Source organism: Embiotoca jacksoni, unplaced genomic scaffold (genome assembly GCF_022577435.1).
Source record: "Embiotoca jacksoni isolate LCO1_2020_lvr unplaced genomic scaffold, fEmbJac1.0.p SCAF_6, whole genome shotgun sequence".
NCBI classification, from domain to species: Eukaryota; Metazoa; Chordata; class Actinopteri; family Embiotocidae; genus Embiotoca; species Embiotoca jacksoni.
Window position 1 is genome coordinate 16056243 of NW_027185414.1, and position 21969 is coordinate 16078211.

Consider the following 21969-nt stretch of genomic DNA (forward strand, 5'->3'; position numbering starts at 1 on the left):
GCTTATTTTGAATTTGATGCCAGCAACCCATCTCAAAAAAGTTGGGACAGGGTCAACAAAAGACTGGAAAAGTTGTGTAAAGCTAAGAAAAACACCTAATGGAACATCTCACAACTAATTAGGTTAAATTAATTTATAATTCTCCAGAGTGAGTACTTTAATTTTAGTAAATTTCACTGCTACTTATTTGACAGGCATATGAAAATGCTTTAATGCTGGTGTATTTGTGAGAACAATTTGAAATGGGGGCGGTGCAGTGGTTAGCATTATTGCCCCAAAGCAAAAAGGTTCCAGGTTCAAATCCAGGCCGGGGCTTTTCTGTGTGGAGTTTCCATGTTCTCCTTGTGCCTGTGTGGGTTCTCTCTGGGTACTCTGCCTTCCTCCCACTGTCTAAAAACATGCACCTCAGGTGGTTCTACAAATGTCCCTTAGGTGTGAATGCTCTTTGTCTGTGTTGGACTGGTGATATGTCCACAGTGTGAATCCTGCCTTTGCCCAAAGTGAGCTGGATAGGCTGCAGCCCCCCCATGACCCTGTTCAGGATAAAGTGGGTATAGATGATGGATGGTAGTTTTCCCAGACTGCCTTTTTAAATAAGTTTTAAATATCTTGGGAATTGATATTACAATAAAATACAAAAATATTTTTGTTTTTTTCATGTTTGGTTTAAGGTAGTGTTGAAATATGATAGATATATTATGTAAATCACTCATAAATGAAGATTTCAATTATTGGAAGGTGTTTATTTACTCAGGTACTGCACTGAAGTATGGGTTTTAAAATGCCAAGAACATAAAATATTCAGCTGAGGTATGTATTGCATTTAAAGGACTACTTTCATAATGGTTCAATGATAATCAATATCTAATAATGTGAACTGTATATATATAATAATAGTAAGGACCAATCTGCTGCATGAACATGTCACAATACCTGTGCATGATTACTCAGTCCAAGTTTCTAATGCATTATATATTTTTTCTTAGCATAGATAATTTTCACAGTATTGTCTTGTTATTGTGTTTTACTTAAAGATGAAGGATTTAAAAAGCGCTCCCATCACTGCTGTCCTCTGTTGGAGGAAGTTAACAAAATACCATTACCTTAAACTTTTCATAAATTACCCAGCTCCCTCACAAAGTGTCACTTCAGCTTTGAGAAACGTCAGAAGTATTGCATGAGAACGAGTATAATCTCACGATTAACTGCGAGACTTGGAATCTCCAAAATTTTGTCCGGGCCAAAGAGCGACATCCGATGGGAGGGATCGACACTCGGAGATGCGCGGGTCAAGGTAAAAAAAAAAAAGAAGAGAGAAACCCCGTCGCTTTGTTCAGCACACATGACATGATTGGCAGGCAGACAGAAGCGGAGTTTCTCGGCAGACCGTCTCGTTTCCTCTGGACCGACAACAACACACTGACATCCTCGCAAGCGCACACATGTTTACCTGATCGGATGTTTTTGCATGAGCGGTGCGCTTCACGGGTGGAATTAGGCTCATTTAAACAGACAGTTTCTGGACGAAACTATCCGTGTTCTGACTTTGTGTTTGCGGGCTGTCCTCTGGTGTTGTGGATTGCACCATGATGCCATGATAGGGGCGTAATCTCATGCGCACTTTCTAAAAAATAATATCGCGCTCAGTGATGCGCTGGAGGTGAGGCTGCTGATGCAGAGGCAGGCTGTGGATGCGGGGGCAGGCAGTTCTCTGTAATTTGACTGACATGCTTGTTGTTATTAATCGAGACTGCGTTTAGAAAGTGCTGTCAGACAGTCAGATATTTTTTTAATTTAATTTAATTTTTTACAATTTTGTGATTTATAAAAGTTTGCAGCCTTTATGCTGTATTATGGTGCCGTTTATATAAATTGTGCTCGGGGAAGGTCCCTGGTAAAACAGTGAGATGAAATGATGGACAGTGTAGGGATTTTTTTTTTTTTTTGATACTGCACTCCTGTTAATAAGACTTTTTTTTAACAATGATGACCAGTGCTGTACAAATAGCCGATAACATATTTGAGTTATAGTTGCACAGGGCTGAAACAGGATTTTATAAATATTTGTCCAAATTTACCAAAAGTGTGCTGGTAATCTTTGTCCCTTTATTTAATTATCTGATTTATTTATAGATGTTCCATAAAATTATGTATGCTCCTTACTTACAAAATTTGATTTCATTTAAAATAATATTTTTTCCTTAGTAAAAAGATATTTGGTCTACAAGAATTAAAATTAGCCTTTGAATCCCAAAACGTAAGTCGTGTTCAAAAAGTCGAGTGTTTTCAGAAAGCGGTAGAAGAGTAGCCCTCGGCCTCCTCAGTGGTAAACAGGAGCTACAGTGCTCGGCTGCACCGTGCAGGCTTTTCTGGATGTTGCCCGTTGCAAAGTTGCAAAGAAACATTTTGGGTTTTGCAGATTTTGAATAAACTGAGGTGTTGCATGTACTAATGTAAATTAAATATAATGGCTTCTTCAAAGCGGCATTAATGAATACACCGCTATCTACTAATATTTGTATTAATACAGAATGAAATAACTACATGTGATATCAATGCAATTGCTCATAGTAAAAGACTAACAGTGAATTATTGGATAACTCTACAGCTTTTTGTTAGTTCAGTGAGTCTTGCTGCTCTTGTGAACCTCTTCTCCAGCAGTAAAACGTTTTAACAAACCCACTGCTTGTTACTTGTCCAGATACAGAAATTGTGTATGTGGTGAGTGTGAAAAAGGTCATTTTTATTATTGAGCCGGCCATAACAACTCTGCAAAGTGATAATAGGTAGAGCTGTTGGTCTGTCTGCTTTTTTGGACCTATTCTGCCTCCTAGTGGCCAAAAACATATAAATGCCCCTTTAAAGTAAATAATGAGGATGATTTGTAGTTCATTTTAAATCCCATCAGCTGTAGCAGTTCAACACCATAAAGGAACAAATATCTCTTCAGAGTCTTGTTTATATGTGAAGTTGGAGCGACTGAAGCAGATTTTTTGAGAACTCCTCTGTGGGTGTTGCTTTGTTATTTACCGAAACATCATTGACATTTTTGAAAGGCTCATTTGCAGAAAAATAATAGTTCGTCAAGCTGTCGATGGATTTCTTTGCAGAGCAGAGTAAGATGTTTAAGGAGAGTGAAACAGCATAATAACTTCAAAGTGGTAGAAGGTAATCCTGCTTTCTTTGTGACCTCATCACCTCAGTGTTAATAGATGTTACATAGGGGGTGCTTTCAAGGGAGAGATCACAGCGCAGGTTTCTATTATTGTGACGTCTCTTGAGATGGCATGCGTATCTGGTGCCAGCTTAGCAGAGCAGGCGGGAGGCCTCAGTGTGAGAGATAAATGCTGTGGAGGTGCAGAAAAGGAAGCGCACAGTTTGAAAATGCTACGGAGCTGAGTGAACGAGACACGGGGTGCACTACGACTGGCTAATTGTGTTTCAAATTGGGTCTTTGAGCGCACAATGGGGAATGGGATTGCTCTGAGCTCCCCACTGAAGCATCCAAGGATGAGAAAGTTGTTAGATTTGTAGGTCAAGCTGTAGGGGTTGTTGTTAGGCAGACTTGCTCGTAGGTCCAGATGTCACAGTGGCTTAATTCTGGGCTATATTTGATGGCAACTGCTTGTTTTAAGTTATGATTGGTTCCCACCATGTTCTCCAGCCTCCTTTCACAGCTTTCATATCACCATGCAACTGTTTCCTTGGCAGATATACAGTCAGAGTATTATAAATAACCCCTCAGTTAACTTGTTTTCTCTCCTCTTACAGTGTGTACTACTCATTTTATCTGTCATACTGTGTTAAAATCTCAATTGATTTCACAGTGCTAGAAGGATTGCAGGAGTATATCCTATCCCATCTGGAGCTTATCAGAGCCTGACCCGGTTTCGGTGTGCTATGTTAGAGTGTAGGTCCTGTGGGACCTGTCCCCTCCTCATCCTGACAAAGGGAAGAAGGCCACAGCTGGCCCATCCTAGCCCAGACCAACATAGCCCGACAACCTCAGCCTAACATCACCTCGTCCCGCCTCACACTGCTTGCTCCAAAGAACCTAAAGGTGCTTGCATTACAATTTCTACCTCCTTCCTCATTGTAGGTCACTTGGTCTTCCTTCCTCCATTTTGGAAAATGCTTCCGGGGATATTTTGCCCTACAAAAAATAATTATGTTATCTCCCTAATTCCCAATTATTATGCACAGGCTTATTTAAGAAAAAGGATTAGATTTTCTCTCCTCTTTGGTGGCTGCACCAGCGAGCAGAGAATGAATTTGAACATGACACTCCTCTCCTCCGCTGCAGAGAGGGGTCCTACACTTGGATGAACTGGGGGAGGAGAGAGCACAGTGAGGCTGTCATGTAAGCCGTCTCCTCTGGGGCCACCTCTCGGTGCGCGCTGCTTCCTGCCTCAGGTAGAAGCCTCAGTGTTTCTGCTGCCGAGGCGTCAGGCTGCTCTCTCTCCTCTCTACTCCCTCCTGCTGAGAAGGCATCAGATCCACTCTCAAAGCACGGAAATGGAGAAGGTAAGGTGTCTCTTTCAGCATTGTTTTCTATCTTCATTTGAACTTTATTTCATTTCAGACACAGCGGGTGTATGTTTGTTTTTGTGCAGTAGTTTCTGAATTTGCTCTGTGGGCCTTTCTTTGGAGTTAGCATGCTTTCTCTGTTTATGTTGCTCTGTTCTCACCTCAGAAGTTCTTTTAGAAATTAGGAATATTCCTGCCATTGTCTTTAGACAAGGCACAGGGTCTTAAAAGTGGATTTGGTCCCAAGGTGCTGTTCACCGTGCCAAAATTGGTAAGAAGGGTCAAGTGCACGTGATGAATGTCTCCACAGGGATACATTAATGAAGTATTACTTCAATGACAAAAAGCTGCACTTTGCATTATAATACTAGATTTCAGTTGACGGCGTTTGTGTTCTTTTATTAGCTCATATCTGGAACAAAAGGTGATCAAGGTGAACAATCCTTATGTTAAGATTTTAATGTTCAGATGTGTTTTTGTGCTGTTGAAATGTGTTTAAATGCTCTTGATTAGAACATCTTATTAGTGTTTAAATGAGGAATTTAACAGCTGAACCTTGAGCACAGCTTCAGTTGTATCTTCACGAGGAGCTCACGTATTCTTCTGAACGTCTCTGAGGCATTTGCAAGCAGCACACATAACAACTCTTTGAAGTGTGATATTGCCCAAAGTAAAGCAGCAACACAAATTCTTCTGACATATGCCACCTCGTCTCTTTATCAACTAGCACCGTGTGTGTATGTGAGAGTGTGTGTTCATTGTGTATTTTAAGAAGAGGTTTCTCTTTCAGAGCTGCTCAGAGTGCACAGAGCCGACTCTTGCTCAGAGCCTGTGTACATTCTGCAACAAGTGGTTGTGCTCCCAGTGCACAGATGTGCACCAGCATCAGAGAGGCCCGACCACTGCCCAGTACACAGACTCCCTCCAGCAGCAGAGGCCCAGTGCCACCCAGTGTCCTGATCTGCACCAGAGAGGCTCCAGCTCCCTGCCTCCCACTGGACAAGGCAAGTTTATATACTGAGACTTTGCTACCTCCAATTTCCTGGTTGGTATGACAGATTATCTGTGAGGCTACACACTGTAATTTGAAAGCCTTCTTTGTTTTCCTGTCTGCGCTCTGGTTTTTTCTGCAGGAACCACTGCAATGAATAATGCATGATGGTGGCAATGGTTGATACTAGTTCCTGGAGATCCATGTGCTTTATTACACCTATCTTTAACACATGGCCCAGATTCTGAAGTGGATGATTTCATTTTTGCTAATATTAGTGTGTTGCTATTTAAAGCCCCTAAAGTATGCCTGGCAGCTTTGTTGCCAGCTGCTTTTGCAGATCTGCATTGCACAAGTTGTCAAGTCATAACGAATACATCCAAGACAGTTTTATTGTGATGTGGGAGTGTTTCTGCTTAGTTTGTGTACTGGTGAGAAAAGCTGTGTGACTGTGCTGACAGACAGGATGTGGTCAATCAGATCAGGTTGATGCACTCGGGGTGATGCTCAGCTCTCTACCACAGAGGTCTGTGATGATCTGCAGGCAGAAGGGGGCTGGCTGAGGTGAGCCGGCCAGCAGAGAGCAGTAGGGCTACGTTCATTAGCCTCATCCAGCTATAGTTAGACAGATGCTTTGTGGGCCAACAGTTTCCTCCGTGACCTATTTAGAAATATATGAGAAATGTTTTTCAGTACATGGACTAGTATGTGTGGTTGATGGTGCTTCAAAGGCCAAATTGACAGCACTGAAGTATTGTCAACAGATTTTTAGCAATGAAAACTGTTTAACACAGTCCTATTGCAGCCCTAGCTACTGTATATATAGATATAGTGTCAATATGTACATTGATAAATTGACTTTTGTGTTGTGGTCAACCGTGAGGTTGTCTAAAAGAACATCCGGTTGAAAAAAAAAAGCATCCATGTGCATGGCATAAACTTTAACAGTATGGTGTCTCCTCATCTTCAGTTGGGATTTTAACTAGGCTATACATTTTGGAAAAAGTTGTCCATTTGTTTCAATTTAAGAAAACCACACTGGGTTTGAGAGCTGTTGTTGAAATGACTAGTTTGAAATTTCTGGAAACATGCTGATTGCCTTTCTAAATGAGGGATAGATGAGATAATTGGAACTACTGTCATGTCAGTCCAGTAAATATGAAGCTCTACAGACAAAAGCTAGCTAGCTTAGCTTAGCAATGAAGTAGCTAGTTTTGTTCTGTTCAAAGATAACCTAGGTCACCTACCAGACCCCTGAAAGCTGGCTAATTAACACGCTCTCGATGATAGATAAAACAAACTTCTGTTACACAATTCTGTGTTCAGTTTTGTTTTGTTTTTCTCTAATCTTTGATTAGATATTGGATCATTTGGACTTTTATTAAACCGTTCACAACACATAGACATCTGAAATGTGACCCTGACTGCTGTTTGTAAGATGTCCGAAGACAAAAAGGTTGAAAATCACTGGTTCAATATTTAACAATGTATTTTAAAGGCTTGTTATTGTTAAGGACCTCATCAACAACACAGTGAGACTATTGTGTGATGCCATTTGAGCATCTGATATGGTTTATATACAAAATATACAACTTTTCTTTATAGACTGGTTCTTTAAATAAGCTCAAATGAGTTCTTTACCTGATCACTTTAAAGTTCTGGTTTGGCAGATCTTGCATTACCACGAGTGTTTGTCTTTTACAGCATTTTCTAGGAGCTGTAACGTTGCATGCTGCCGGGCCTCTGGGTGTGAATTTCCTGTTGACTGTTTCTAATGCTTCATGCTCTGTCTCCTCTCCCTCCTCTCTCTCTCTGTGCCTTCCAGGCCCAGGGTCGTATCCTTGTTCCCTCCTCATGTGCCACTCACACAGACAGGAGCCCTTGGAGCTTTTTTGTGAGTCATGTGACCTTCTGTGCTGCAGCAGCTGTCACCTGTCCTCCCACAAAAACCACAGGTCAGTCCTCAGATACACAGCACAAGGACACTGCAGAGAAGGGCTAACTGCAGGTCACAAACTTCCCGTGAGAAGTAACGCTCTTTAACTGCCTTGTCACTTTTATAATCTGTATCTGCATAGACTACCCTTGGCCAACATAACACTCATTAAGTATTCATACATTTTGGTTTTCTGTGATGTTACAGTACAGTAGCGGCCTCGAAGGTCACCTGCATAATGTCTCGTCCTCAAGGGAAACAAATTTAATTCTGGTCTTCTTCATACCCAACGAATAAATTTGTGGACTTTCTGTGTGGTGTACACTGTGATCTCACGTGTGTTTTAGGGTGGTGGAGATCGGGAAAGCTCTTCAGGATCAGCAATGGTTGTTTGAGAGCCTGATGGTGCAGGTGGATGAGAGAAGGGCTGCAGTGGAGAACAATGCTAAACAGATAGAGGAAAGGTAGGTTTCAACTAACGCACAGTCATAATCAAATCCCAGCTCTGAGTAACTTCTGCCACAAGTGGTCAATAATTTAACAGCGTGAAATATAGCAAGCTAATGAATAAATGAATGCTTGAAATGGTGCTTTCTTCTGAGACACTTTCCCCCCTTTCTGTCTGTATAGACTTCACGGAGTAAAGATTGCACACAGGAAGGCAGAGAACCAGATTAAAATGGCAAAGATGATTATGATGAACGAGCTTAGCAAACGAGCCAACCTATTAATAGAGCAACTGGAGGTAATTACTTTCTCTTTCTTTCCTTCTTATCGTTCAGCCAGCCGTGAATCTACATGCAAAGAATCAGTAACTGCCATGATGTAATCAGCCCTGAAAGCAAGCAAACGAGAGCCCATAAATATCTGTCAAAGTTGCTTAAACCAACATCTCAGGAACTACATCTGTCGAAAAAAAAAAGTCTTTGTTGATTAGCCTGCGGTCTAGCCACACTGCTCTCTGTGTGCCAGTAATTACACACAACTTCTTACATTTTTCTGGATTTTTTTTTTTTTTTTTTTTTGCAGAAGATTTCTGAGGGCTTCCAGCAGCGTCTGGAAGACCAGCTGCAAGGGGCAATAGAGATCTGTGGCCAGCTGGACCATATTCAGAAGTTCATCACCTGGGCTACGACCCATCACTGCAGAGGCCCGGTGCTCTTCAGCAGGGCTCTGGTATGCAAACAAGACAGTCAACAGACGTCTACTGTCTTACTGTAACACACACACACACACACACACACACACACACACACACACACACACATTTAAAGGGGCTCTTCGATTACACTTGTAAAGGTCAGTTTGCTTATTATAGAGATTACCACTCAGCCTGTGAAAACCGTTATACTGTGCGGAGTCCTTTGTTTTTTATGGAGGAGCTTTGTTACTGTAAACCTGAGAAAATTGCTGAGGTTACATCATGGGCTTTATTTCAGTTTTGGCACTGAAACTACAGAAAGCCTGTGCTATGTACTGGGAACAATGACTTTGAAAGATTTAGGTAAGGTTTAAAACAAGATGACAAGAGGGGAAACCAGTGTTTTTGGAGAATCCCCCATAAAATTTCTTGACCTCTTTGCATCAATTTTGATCATAATTTTGCAAAACGTGTCTCTCGAGATACCTACAACTTTATGAATGTTAATAATACATCACTTGCAAGGTCTTTTAAACTGAAATCCCGTTCAGTGCTGCTGCTAAAAAAGCATACTGTTTTGCATATCATACTGCTCTCTCTCCCCATATTTCTTGTTTCTATTAAACTGACTGTAAGATAAAGGCAAACATGATAAAAAAAACAACATGTTATTAAGTCATGTTCTGTAATCAGAATACTTTTGTCAATTTAGTGTTTTTATTGTCCTTCTGCATGATTTATTTTCATAATAAACATCTTAATGTCTTAATTTGTAGTGTCAGACAGAAGATGCTTCACCACTCTTAAGCACAGAGTTGTGTTATTTATATTGATATAAAACCACCGGGTTTTAAAGAAAATTCCAAATGATCTTCATCAGTCGTCATTATTTTATTAACTATCTATTTCTCTTGCAGATTTCAATCCAGATGCAGCAACTGCTTGAGGCGGCACTCCACTCAGACTCTTGGAGTCCAGTCAAGATCAAATTCAACTGGGATGCTAGTTACTGGACGAAGCAGATTTCCTCTTTAGGTAAAATTTTAAATTGATTAAAACAAGCGCACCATGTTATAATGATGCATGTTGGATTTACATTTAGGAAAATTAAAACATGGGAAAATGGCTCCAAGTAAAATATTAGTGCATAAGAATGAAATGAAATGTTTTTTTTTCAAATTAGTGAGTGAATTTGCAAAAGGTTTTTCAAATGTTATTCTTTCAAATGTGCTACATCTTTATAATTATCAGCAGTATTGTTTTATGCATGACATATGTTATTTTTGAACTCAGCTCTTACTTTGACCCTGTTGTCCTGCAGGCCAGCTGACTGTTGAGGGGGGACACTGCACTTATCCTCCGGGTTTGGCCTGCTCCAGTATCATGAGGCCCCAGCCCATCACCTGCTTGGCTTTGCCGTCTGTGTTTCACAGAGGACGAGAGCCAGGCTGTGGGTACCAGGCCTGCTGTGAGCCCCAGATGTGCTGCCTGCATGGCATTCCCTCTCAGCAAGATATGCCCAGTCTGGACAAAAGCCAGCTGGAGGCCACACTTTATAACTCCAGCTGTGCTCAGCCGGCTCTCATTTCTGCCTCCCTCCACCAGAACCAGCATCTCCAGAGGCGCTGGGACGTAGAGAGCTCCTTGCAATGTCCTCCCCCTACATCCCCTACCCCCAACACAGGACCCGTCCAGCTCAACTGCAACCGAGGATCTGCATCCCAGCCACAAGCTGCTGACTCCCAACCACACTCTCAGTCTAAATCCTATCTCTCTTATCACCAACACCAGAGAGAAGTTATACCAGACAGCCAGACTCAGCTAAGTGCAGACCGTGGCAGGCCAGGCCAGTGTCAGGGGAAGCTATCGACCAGCACAGCACAGCAGCAGGAGCTCAGCCACACAGTTGTGGACAGAGATGTGATGACTGAAGGGAGCTGGGAGGACAGATGGAGGGTGGAGGAGACTTGTGGACAAACAGCAGCGGTTGAAAGCAGAGAGCTGCTGGATGAGGAGCTACAGCAGGACAGGAGAGGCCAGAGTCCCGTCCAACAGCACCAGCAGCAGCTTCAAGCTTCTTTAGCAGCGGAGCAGAGAAAAGAGCAGCAGAGGACCAGACCTGCACGGACGCCCAGAGACCACCGAGCTGGCAGGGTGAGAGATTCAATTAATATTAGACCCTTTGATTGTTTTAGCAAATATATTAACTTTAAAGTAAACTCCAGTTAAGTTATTATGACCAAGAATTAAAGGAGCAGTGTGTAGGATTTAGTGGCATCCAGCAGTGAGGTTGCTGATTGTAACTATCTGAACACCCCTAACCTCACCCTCCACTTTCAAGCATGCAAGAGAATCTAGTGGCCACAGTGTGGTTTGTCCCCTGTGGCCTACTGTAGAAACACAGTGTGCTCTGTGGTGTGCTCATTCTAACGTAACAAAAACATAAAGAAAACATATTTATGAATATTATATTCCATTTCTGTGAATAAATGCCCCTCAATCCTACACACAGGAAATACTAGAAATACTAATGCAACAATTCTATAGATATATAAAATATAAATTAGAATATAAAACAAATTACATTTCAAAGTTCAATTGGACCATTTCATGTTACGAAAAAACATTGTACCCAATTGACCATTCAGAAAAAAAAGTAACTTTATAAGGATCACGTGCTTAAATGAGCATAGACACTTGCTATTTCAAATAAACTGTTATAACTAAAGTAGTTAAGACTTAAACTCATCCTACAGGGGAGTTAAACATCAACTGAGGTATGCCTTTGAACAAGTTCAGCCTCACCTCTGAAAAACTCTATGAACAAATCTATCATAAGTTTTTACACATTACACTTGATGCAATGAAAACTGACAAATGCATTTCATACAGTATGACGTACAAAGAAACATTCAAATTCAATGTTTTTGAACACCAGACAACATTGACAGCAATATAAAAAAATATTATTGTATAGTATTGATATAGTAGTCAGCAAATCAATAACTACAAAATTCTGTTTGAAAACAACGTCATTATGTCAGGAGGTAAAGCAACAGAGTTGTGAACATTGTTTGCAGTGAGATCAAAGCGAGGAGCGCGGTAGGATTTTGTGCACCTCCCGCTTCGCTGTTTTGCTTCACATGTGGTTTTGCAAAGTTTCTATGGACTCAAACTAATTTCTAACTGAACTCCCAACCTCTGACAAGAGTAAACCACACAAAGCTGTTGAGACACACCTCTCAAAAACCACAACTGATCGGTCAAGCCTACATTTCCTGTGATAATACAGATGTGTGAAACACTTACTCTGACTAACAAAAACAACAAAGAAACAAAGCATGATTTAGAAATGAATTATGTAGATCCATTTAGATCAAACGTAAAGCCCCCAGGAAAATGTTTTGCATATGAGAGGTTATTGCATATTTCTAAAATATTGACGTGTAAGGGAGTGTTGAATTTCATTTTTAATTAATATCCGTTAATGACTGAAACTTAAAGAACACTTTATTTGAATGCCAGAACGATCACTTCCCACAGTTGACAGCTAGCCTAAAAACAGATGGTGCAACAGAAACCTGCTCCTGCTTTCATAAAGAAAGGATGATGGGAAAACAAAGAGCTGCTCTGACAATTAAAACTGAGCAGTTCATAGCAATGCATCCTAAAATCCATGAGAGAACTCTTCATCATAATCACAGTTGATGCCAGAGGTTTTAGCAACCGCCTAATCACCTCTCTAAAAATTCTCAAGATGCATGATTACAAGCACAAAGATGTGTTATTTTTACATTTTCAAGTCACAGCATCTGAAAATGATATAAAGCCACTTGGGTATAGTCATTTATGTACTTAACCTGTCATTAATGAGGCACTAAGGGAATAGTGGGAGCTGCCAGTTTGATTTTAGCTCTGGTTTGCACTGAGATAAATTCCTGCACCCCACCATCATACCAGAAAGAGGGATTATAGTCTATTTTCCACTACAGTCTGAATCCTGCATATCTATCCCAAGGGGCGTAGATCAGGTAAGTGTTTTAATCGCATGATACTTAGGAGCATGTGCTCGGTGTCAGCCTGGCCTGAATATGTATGACGGTGTACTAGAAAAAGAAAAAAAAAGGAAGAGGGACGTGCCAGAAAGATTTGTCAGCCCTCCTGCTTACATTAGCTGAAGGCACAGCCGAGGTGCTAAAGGAGCTTTTGGGGACATTTGCATCAGTTTAATTGTAATATAAGAGAGAGAGGGAGTGGGTGGTAGTAAGTGGTTTGGAGTTTGGGTTTAATCAAAGGGCCACACAGAGCTCCAGATGTTGAATTTACATATGATAATTGGTGTGGTAACCAAACCTTTGATTGCCCGTTCAATAACATTAATGTATGCAGCATGTTTGTGAGGATTGAATTGTTTTGAATTATTCCCAGAATAGGGTCTGAGTGATGTTTTTGTTCATTTAGCGTGTGCCTGTGTGACACTCAAGGTTGTGTCCGCCACACACATCCCAGTCTTTTCCTCTGCTTTCAGTTGCTAATGACATAAACAGGTGCCTCTGTACATGTGATGCAGCTTGAAACCCCGCTCCGGTCTGTATGTTTATGTTTCTGACAGAGATCCACATCCCTGGAGGTGTCAGTGACAGCCCACGAGTGTGTGTCTGACTTGCAGAGCAGCAGGCTCAGCCCTAGTTTGGTGTGCACGAGGAGGAAAAGACGCTCCCAGAGCATCCCGACAGAACTGGCAGCCCCGTCCACCAGCCCTTACACTGAAAGGCCCACAGGATGCACTCCTAGGCTCGAGGCAGGAGCTGCACATAAGGTAACCCTGCATCAGAATATAATCACACATGGGGAGGAACTAAGGCTGTTTTTAGAAGTGATCACAGTTAAGTAACAGTAATAACTGTCACACACAATTCCACGATAAAAAAAATAAAATATTTGTTTTAGAACAGAGCATCAGATTCATACAGTAATTCAAAGAGAAAAATGTCTCCACAAGATCCATTGAGCAGCTGTTCTGGAGGTTTCCATCTTATCACGTGATGCTCACCAACAGATGGAGATGCTCATGTGTCATGGAAACAAATACCTTTAAATTTTGATATTTCCCTACTTTAAGGATTTATCATCCATGTAAGAAAAGAATATCATTTAAAAAATGATTTTTTTTTAATTTTTTTTTTTTTTATCAGCAACAGTTTTATGACAACTGAGCTTTTAAATATGCTGCTGAAGATCAGGTGGTATGGTCAAAAGCTCCAGGACAACTAGTAGTACTTCTTTCAAACCAATGACTAAGGTCGGACCAGGGTTATTTATATATTATTTATATATATTTAAAACCAAGTCAGACAATTCAGATAGGGCCTGGGGCACAACACGGGAAAGATGCAATTAATGTACAGGCTGGAAATGGCCACCGCAGCAATGCGGGTGGAACCATTCATATCGAATCGATCCTTGTCTGAAGCTGAGTTGGACAACGCAGATTTACCCTTTCAAACACAAAATCAACATGCGTGCAACTCTGGTTGGCTCTTTGGAGTGAAAGGTGGAAAATATACCTCAGGCCAGGCAAGGTGGTTTTCTCAACTGATATTTTCAAGTTCATTGAAATTTCAACATCAGCTTTGAAGCCAATAGGTGGTTCAGGTACATTTGATATTACATTTACACCTGCTGAGTTCAAAGTTTGCCAATGTGCAAGTGAAACGACAGTGATTTGACAGATCAAAGTTTGTTTACAGGCTAGCGCTCCGGTATAAGGGGAAACGCTTTGTAAATCCTTTCTGAGATCCAGAAGGTTAGAAATCTGATCAAATGAAAAAATCTGGGAGTGTGCAGTTAGAAAGAAGTGAGCTGACCAGACATCTCAGGAAAGCAGTTTGAGGATACATTTGCCACTGCTGGCATGGCAAACTGTTGGTGTCAAGTAGTATTGTGGGTAGTGTAGGTTCCAGACTGCATGATTTCGTAAGTCTACAAAATCCTTTAAAGTCATTAGTTGGATAAATAAAGTCATCATGGTCAAGTTACATACAGTATGCTAACAAGGCGGTTTTTCCTGTCGCAGAAGTTTGTGACCTGGAAAGATTTTTACAGCTTCTACTCTGTTCTCAGTATGACATCATGGATCCCAGACAAAGGAGAGCTTCAGACGGGGTGCTGTGTGTTGTTAAGGAAACTTCAACTGAGATGTCCCCATCCAGAGGACGCCTGTCTCCTCTACTGTCTTATAAGACGGAGCCAGGTGCTGGAAAACATGAGATTATCTACTATACCCTCGAATACAACAGAATACAAAGTTTGTAAATGCTTGCCCTTATTTGTCTTTTTTAGATCATCCTATCATTTATGTAAATGAAGAGATTAATTATGAAGGCAAGGAGAAATGCAGGGTGTCAAGAAATGGCCACAACAGGTGTGTAATATCTGACAAGTCAAACATCTGTTCACGCACAAATCATGAAAATGAGGTGTAACTTTCTGAATTCTTTCTCTATGTCCCTCTGAAGTAACTGGGATGTTCAGAAGGACTCAGGAAGGCCCAGGGTCCCGGTGGTTTGCTTAGAGCGTCTCAAAATACTCGTGTCTCAACTCCCCCCACATGGACGACGACAGAGTGACCCTTTACCCACCAGCGGGACGGACAAGAGCGAAACTCTCCCTCAGCAGAGAACCTGGCACGATGTATGTCTGTCTTTATACTTTGGTTGGAGTTAAAAAAAAACCCAACAAGAAACAGACAAAGTTCATTCTTGAGCCTTGGGGGAGCATTTTTTTTTTTATATTCCTGTGTTTTCAGTCTTTGCGCAAAGCTAACCAGCTGCTAGTGATAACTTCATACTCACCTGTAAACATTCTTGTGGAATCGATCTTCTCATCTAACTCGCAAAAAAATGGTTAACTTCTTACTTCAACTTAAACCTGCAGTTTACTTTTGTCTCCCCCTTCTGGCTGTGAGAGTAACTACAACAACATCGTTGACATGCTTACATCACAGGCTCCACGTTAGCCTACTGTCGTACTGTTGTGGCTGTAAAACGGTGGATAAATCCTTGGGAGCCTCACAGCTGCCGTAAAATGACTTGTCTCACTATTAGAATTGGATCCATTCACATTAACATTCATAAAGTCACAAAGAACTGCATGATTTTTTTTATCCCCTTCCAAGTTAGTATCGTGCTGAACTGGAAGGTGGCCGACTTGGCCAGTGGAAGTCTCAGCTGCAGTGTGCATTAATCCGGCCAGCATGCGGATGTCACACCAGAACTGTGTACTGTGAAATACAGAGAGATTTATCTGGTGGTGAGAGATTTAACATGCATTGTGTGAACTCGTTTGATAAAGGCTTGAACGTAACGGACGTTCATTTATACGTAAAAGATGAAATGTGCCGTTATTGAGGATTTTCAGATTTTTCTCTTTCCATGTTTAACACGAGAGTAAAATGTAGAAATCTCTTCTCTTCTCTTCTCTTCTCTTCTCTTCTCTTCTCTTCTCTTCTCTTCTCTTCTCTTCTCTTCTCTTCTCTTCTCTCATAAACAGGGGATAGCTGGAGGCTCTGAGACCAGTAGGACCGCCCATTCACTCACAGCTCCACCATATGCAGAGCGACAAACTCATAATCAGACTAGCACACATTCATCCAACAATGACTTTGACAGCCACAACAACCCAAGGGCATTCAGTTGTCGAAAAGCATCCACACCGCCCTCCACAAACTCTATATATTTGCCACAGAGTTACTCTGCACTGGATCTGGACTCTGACTCTGATCCCAGGTCAGCCTCAGAGGATGCTGTTGTTTCTCAGGTGGATCCAGACCCACAGCTAGACTCCGATGCATCACCAGACTCTGACCCAAATGGCCAATCTCCATCTGAGGCTGAACTTGAATGTCTGGCTCCAGAAAAATCTGTGACTGCAGGAGAGATTAGTCTATTTGGGGATTCAGAGCCAAGTCTTGAATATGAGGCAGATCCAGAATCAGATGCAGGAGGAGGATCAGAGGATGGCCAAGGGCTGGATGCTGATGCAGAATCAGGTGATACTGAAACAGAGTCTGACATCCAGCCTGAGTATGGGCCCACTTTTCAGGCTGAGACTGATTCTGACGCTGTATCCGATCAGCCTCCAGACTCTCAGGGCTCTGTGGAGTCTGAGCTCGACGTAGAATCTGAACCCGAACTGACAACTGACGACCCACAGCCGCTTCGCTCTGACCTAGAAGACGAGTCCCACATTGGTACTGGCCATCGGCCGATCCTGATCGCAAACCCTGTCTGTCAGAGGGGCACAGAGGAAGTCGAGCCTGAGCAGGACAGTGCAGAGATGGAGAGTGAGGACTTCTGTGCTGTGTGTCTGATTGGAGGAGACCTCCTGTGCTGTGACCGCTGTCCAAAAGTCTTCCACTTGTCTTGCCATATCCCGCCTCTGCTGAGCTTCCCCTCGTAAGCTTCTTAAAGTTTCTTGAAATTTATACATTCAATATTACCCTTTCGCATCCTGTTACAGTAAACGGATTGAAGCTAACCTGATGCTGTATCCTGTTCTGCTCAGAGGTGACTGGTTGTGCAGCCTGTGCAGAGATGTTGTACAACCAGAGGTCGACTACAACTGTGAGAACGAGAAAACATCTGGAGAACACGCATCAGCACACGGACTGTCTGCATGTGACCAGAGAGTAGGTCATTTCATCAACTGCATTAACAATAACAATGGCAGATAGTTTGAGGCTTGTCTGTCTTTTTTTTTTTCTGTGAATGTGTTCCAAGTTACTTCATTTTTTTAAACATTTTTGTCCATGTTTGTTTTACTCTTTGCAGAAATGTGAGCGGCTGACTCTTCTGATCCTCAGTAACATCCTGAGCGCTCCCTTCCATGAGCCCGTCAGTCCACTTGTGAGTGATCACCACTTTCTTACAGTCAAAGGCCATTTGATTTTGAAAGTACAATTTTGTTTTTCAACATACTAACAGGGGCACAATTGCACCATTAGGTGTTTTTCTCATATTTTGGTACACACAAACACACTTTGATTAATGCTATATTTCTCAAAGGTTTGGGGGCTTCAAAGTTCTCCCATCAATTTTTATCTTTTTTGGAACAAAGTTGTGTTCAAATTAAGTCTTTTTTTCAGCCAACCATACTAGGTATATCCTTTAGGCCTCGCAACTGTGTTGAGCTGTGTTTTCTCCTTCATAAAATATTTACAAAGCAGATTTTTTTTTTCCTGTAATTTGGGGCATTAATTGTCTAAATTCATGTTTACATCAGCTTGCAGTCCTCTTTTTCTGCAGCATTTTTTGGTGCATCACTAGGAATGAAAATAATCAGGTTATGTTACAGTTGCTGACATTCTACAGTGGAAATACATATAAGCATTGAGAAATTATAGGAAAAATAAGAAAAATTGAAGAAATATGTAGAAAAAATTTAAAGATTTGAAATATGTGAAAAACATGTAGCTTTGCCTCAAACTGGATGGTCAAAAACTCCACAGGGTACCTTCAATATTGATACCAAAGGCTAACTCCTATTGACTGTTTGAACACGTTATCATGGGTAACTAGGGTGAAAGATGCATGACTTAGATCACCATTATCCAAGTAAGTATCCTGTACACAGCTGGAGGCACATTTGTTACCGTGATATATATTACAATCTATGGAACATTTATTTGAGGCATTTTTAAGGTGAGAGTTCTTTGAGACAATTAGATTTGATTGAGTTTCGGAGAACTAAAATGGCTGGTTGGATAATATAAAACTCTCAATTGTCACTGCTTTCTCATGCAGGCGCGACATTACTACCAGATCATCAAGAGGCCAATGGACATGTCTGTGATCAGGGTCAAACTCAACAAGGGGAATACTCGACATTATACCTCTGCGGATCACTTTGTTGCTGATGTCTATCTCATGTTCCGCAACTGTGCAAAGTTCAATTATGTAAGTTAAAAATCAAAATTCTGTATTCTGTATGTCTCATAATCAGAATGAATCCTAGTTTTGACTGATAAATATCAGGCAGCACTTCACCAGCGTTGATGTGGCTGTAATAGTCCTTTTCCTCTCTGACCACAGCCTGACTCCGAGGTGGCCCAAGCAGGCCGCAGCCTCGAGGCGTTCTTCACCTCCAAGCTGAAAGAGGTTTTCCCAGACAGAGCGTTCCCTGCGGCTGAGGTGGACTCTGATAGCGATGAGTACGATGAGGCCTACAGGACGGCAGAGAGCGGTTTCCCCTGGCCAGAGAGGAGGGAGCAGTGCCACAGGAAAAGGAAGAGGAGACAATCTCTCAAGTCGAGGAGGCATAACTTCTAAGCAGAGGTGAATTCAGCGGAACGATGCTGACAAACATGTTGTTTTTGTGTGTAACTACTACTTTTTTTTTTTTTTTATCTGGCAGCCTCTGGGACTGCAGCAGTGTTTCCATTCAGTTATCTAAAAGTAGCCCTATGTTGTGGTTTGCAGTGATATGACAGTGCTGCCATCTGATGGCAGCAGAACATATTGAAACAATACTTTATTTATTTAAAGTGCCAACTAATACAGGAGGAATTATTACCCCTGCAAACTTCAACTGATCGGAGCAGAGAGTGTAAAAAAGAAAACTGGTGTAGGTGACGTAGTGTAAGCTACACAAGTGGGACTGGAGCTCTTTGGATGTAAAACAATTTGTTGTCTTGCTTCTGCATCCATAAAACATGTTATGGTAGGGAGATGATGCTATAATTGTTATTTAATCATATCATATTTTGGCCACTGACGATTTGCTCCTGATGTGCTTCTTGCGCTGCTTACTATTTCATGTATTTACATTCAGACCTAAAATATCTACCATGCCTTATATCATATGCTTTATTGTGCAGAGGATGCTGTAGTTGGATGTTTATCAGTCTCACTTTGCATCTTTATTACAGTAAGTGGTCGTCTATACTTTCTTTAGGAAAACATAGCTCTGACTGTACACAATACTCTGTTGGTAAACTCAATATTTACCATATTCATAAATGTTAGACATATTTATACATGTGTAACTGTATAGAACTTTATTTTACTATATGTTATTTTAATTACTAAATGATTGCAGGCAATTACATTAGGTTTGATTATTGATATAATTGTGTGTCTCAGTAGCTTTCTTTGAAAAGCAGCAACACATCTTCTCTACTTTGTCGTTGGGACAGAATGTGAATTATTGCGTGCACTATAATCAGTTTTAGAGCTCAACAGGACATCTGTTTGGTTGTAGGATTTAATATTAAACAATCCACAAAAACATTTTAATTTACATTTCACCATAAATTTAAGTTTCTGTATACATTGTGCATACAATCTTTTACTCTTTTATCTAAATATCTCAGGCATAATACAAGTCTATGGTATTGATATCATTCAGTATTGAATACTATAAAAAATGTCTTTGCTATTTGTAGAGCCATTATGTTGAAAGGAAATATGTAATTTTATAATAATGCTGTAGCACATTTCCTGTTTTGAATATACTTTACTTGCTTCTTGTCGCTAAATATACATTTTAATTGACTTTTATGGGAATGTCTGCACACAAAAGTCGTGAATGTACAGTATAAGTATCAGTATATGTGATAATGTTTCCTATTGTATGAGGGAAGACTGATAAACTATAGTTACTGTTGCTGTTTCAGGAGAACAGGTTAAGTTTTTTTCATTTTTTTTACTGTAACAGTCAATAATAATTGCACATTTATTCAAATCAATAAAATGCATTGAAGAGAAAATACATGTTCTTATTATTTTTCTGATTAATCTGCCATTATTAATCATTACATGATACAGGAGATGGGCAAATTGAAGCATTTAACCACAGTTAATGGAAATGTTTATCTACTGTATGAAACCAGCACTTAATATGTATTGTAACAATTTACAGGTGGACTTATAGTTATAGACGAAAGGTGTAGTAACTTTTTCTTTTTCCCTCCCAAAAGCTACAGAGCAGACATAAAAATCCTTTTACTAAAATGTCTACAAATCTTTTAAACTTTTAATTTAATCTTTAACTATTTATTGGGAGCTGGTTCAAATATGATAAAATATAAAATTTTCCTGCAGATCATTTCTTCTAAATCACAGAGTAATTCAAAATGAAGTAATGCTCACATGATGTCAATTACAATCTTAACATCTGTCATACACATAAATAAGTCAGTACAGCCTACATGTTACAGCTTCATGGTGTGTTAATAGTGTTTGTCAGTAAGTAGACTTGTTAGCACATACTGAGGTATTGACGAAACTAAATTTAGCTTGAACAAAGCATTCGGCTCAGACCTCATCACGTCTAAAATATTTCTGAAATTTTTCTGAAAACAATTAGATGAATTTACTCACGAGAGTAATTTCTGGAAAATGCACTGTAGACACTGAACTAAAACCTGCATGTATGTGCATGTTTCAATGTTTTACACCTTTTAATGTTTTACTGGCCTTTTTTGAGTTTGATTTCATACTTTTAGGATAGATGAAGGAGCTGAATGAGGAGAATTGACAAACTCTTTTTGTTCTGAATTTGGCCTTTTACAGAAGCCCCTCCCATCAGACTATCCATGATTGTAACCCAAACCATCCGTCAAACTACCATGATTGACAGATATTTAAGCCCTCAACCCTAAGGTCAGCACCTCCTCAAAGACTTCATTCAGGGGAAAAAATTTAATTAAATTGCTTTTCCAAAGTTTAAAAAGCCAACAGCAGCGACTCAATTACTCCATGTCCTCTTTAATCTTTAATTAATCTTAATCTGTTTAGTTTTGTCTCCTCTGATTTCTCCGACCTTGAAAACCTCTGCTTACAACTTGAAACACGAACATCGTAGTGGTTGAAGCTGCAGATTCAATCAAACATCAGGCTTAAAAAACAAGGATGCTCTCAGGATGCTTTTTCATGGTCCCTTTAAAACATAAATAATAACATGCAATATTGAATCAAATTGTCTGTGAAGCTTGAAAGAAAGAGAGAAGTAGCTCTCTGGGCAGACAGACATGATGTCACTTGCCTGCTTGGCCCTGAGGGTTTTCATCCAGGAGACACTGCTGGCTCCTGCCTCTCATCTCACAGAAGACACTATGGAAAAAAAGCTTTTCAAAATGTGAATAAAACAATACATTTCATGTAGAGCAACACTGGGATTGTGTCTCTAATTTAAGGGGAATAGTTCAAGAGTTCAGAACAGCACAAATTGTCTTTTTACTGTATTCTGTGTATCTGGATGTCTGTTTTCGATTTAGTTAGACAATAGCAGGAGGGATGTATTGTAATTGGCAAATAGATTTCTGGAGAACGGAGAACTTTTAAGACACATCCCTGGAGATGCGTTAAAGTCTTG

The 21969-nt window shown here is 40.6% G+C and overlaps 1 protein-coding gene across 3 annotated transcripts; it reads left to right on the top strand.

The window, feature by feature from the left end:
- The first annotated feature begins 1213 nt into the window (after positions 1 to 1213).
- trim66 (tripartite motif containing 66) lies at positions 1214 to 20356 on the top strand. Of its 3 annotated transcripts, none has more exons than XM_069173598.1 (19): positions 1225 to 1294; positions 3908 to 4060; positions 4304 to 4524; positions 5318 to 5531; positions 7344 to 7473; positions 7802 to 7918; positions 8085 to 8199; positions 8484 to 8630; positions 9513 to 9630; positions 9917 to 10749; positions 13208 to 13414; positions 14719 to 14848; positions 14938 to 15019; positions 15114 to 15288; positions 16147 to 17051; positions 17161 to 17284; positions 17427 to 17501; positions 18399 to 18551; positions 18687 to 20356. In XM_069173598.1, the coding sequence occupies exons 3-19, from the start codon at positions 4516 to 4518 to the stop codon at positions 18921 to 18923; spliced, it is 3771 nt and encodes a 1256-aa protein (XP_069029699.1). In that variant the 5' UTR covers positions 1225 to 1294; positions 3908 to 4060; positions 4304 to 4515; the 3' UTR covers positions 18924 to 20356. The 3 variants fall into 3 exon arrangements, with proteins under 3 accessions (XP_069029701.1, XP_069029699.1, XP_069029700.1); XM_069173599.1 differs by having other exon boundaries at positions 1254 to 1294; positions 3828 to 4060; XM_069173600.1 differs by lacking the exon at positions 3908 to 4060 and having other exon boundaries at positions 1214 to 1294.
- Positions 20357 to 21969: the final 1613 nt, after the last annotated feature.

Coding starts and splice junctions, on each gene's coding strand:
- trim66 (XM_069173600.1), top strand. Junction 5,532..7,343: donor CCTGCCTCCCACTGGACAAG/GCAAGTTTATAT, acceptor TGTGCCTTCCAG/GCCCAGGGTCGTATCCTTGT. Junction 17,052..17,160: donor CCTCTGCTGAGCTTCCCCTC/GTAAGCTTCTTA, acceptor TGTTCTGCTCAG/AGGTGACTGGTTGTGCAGCC.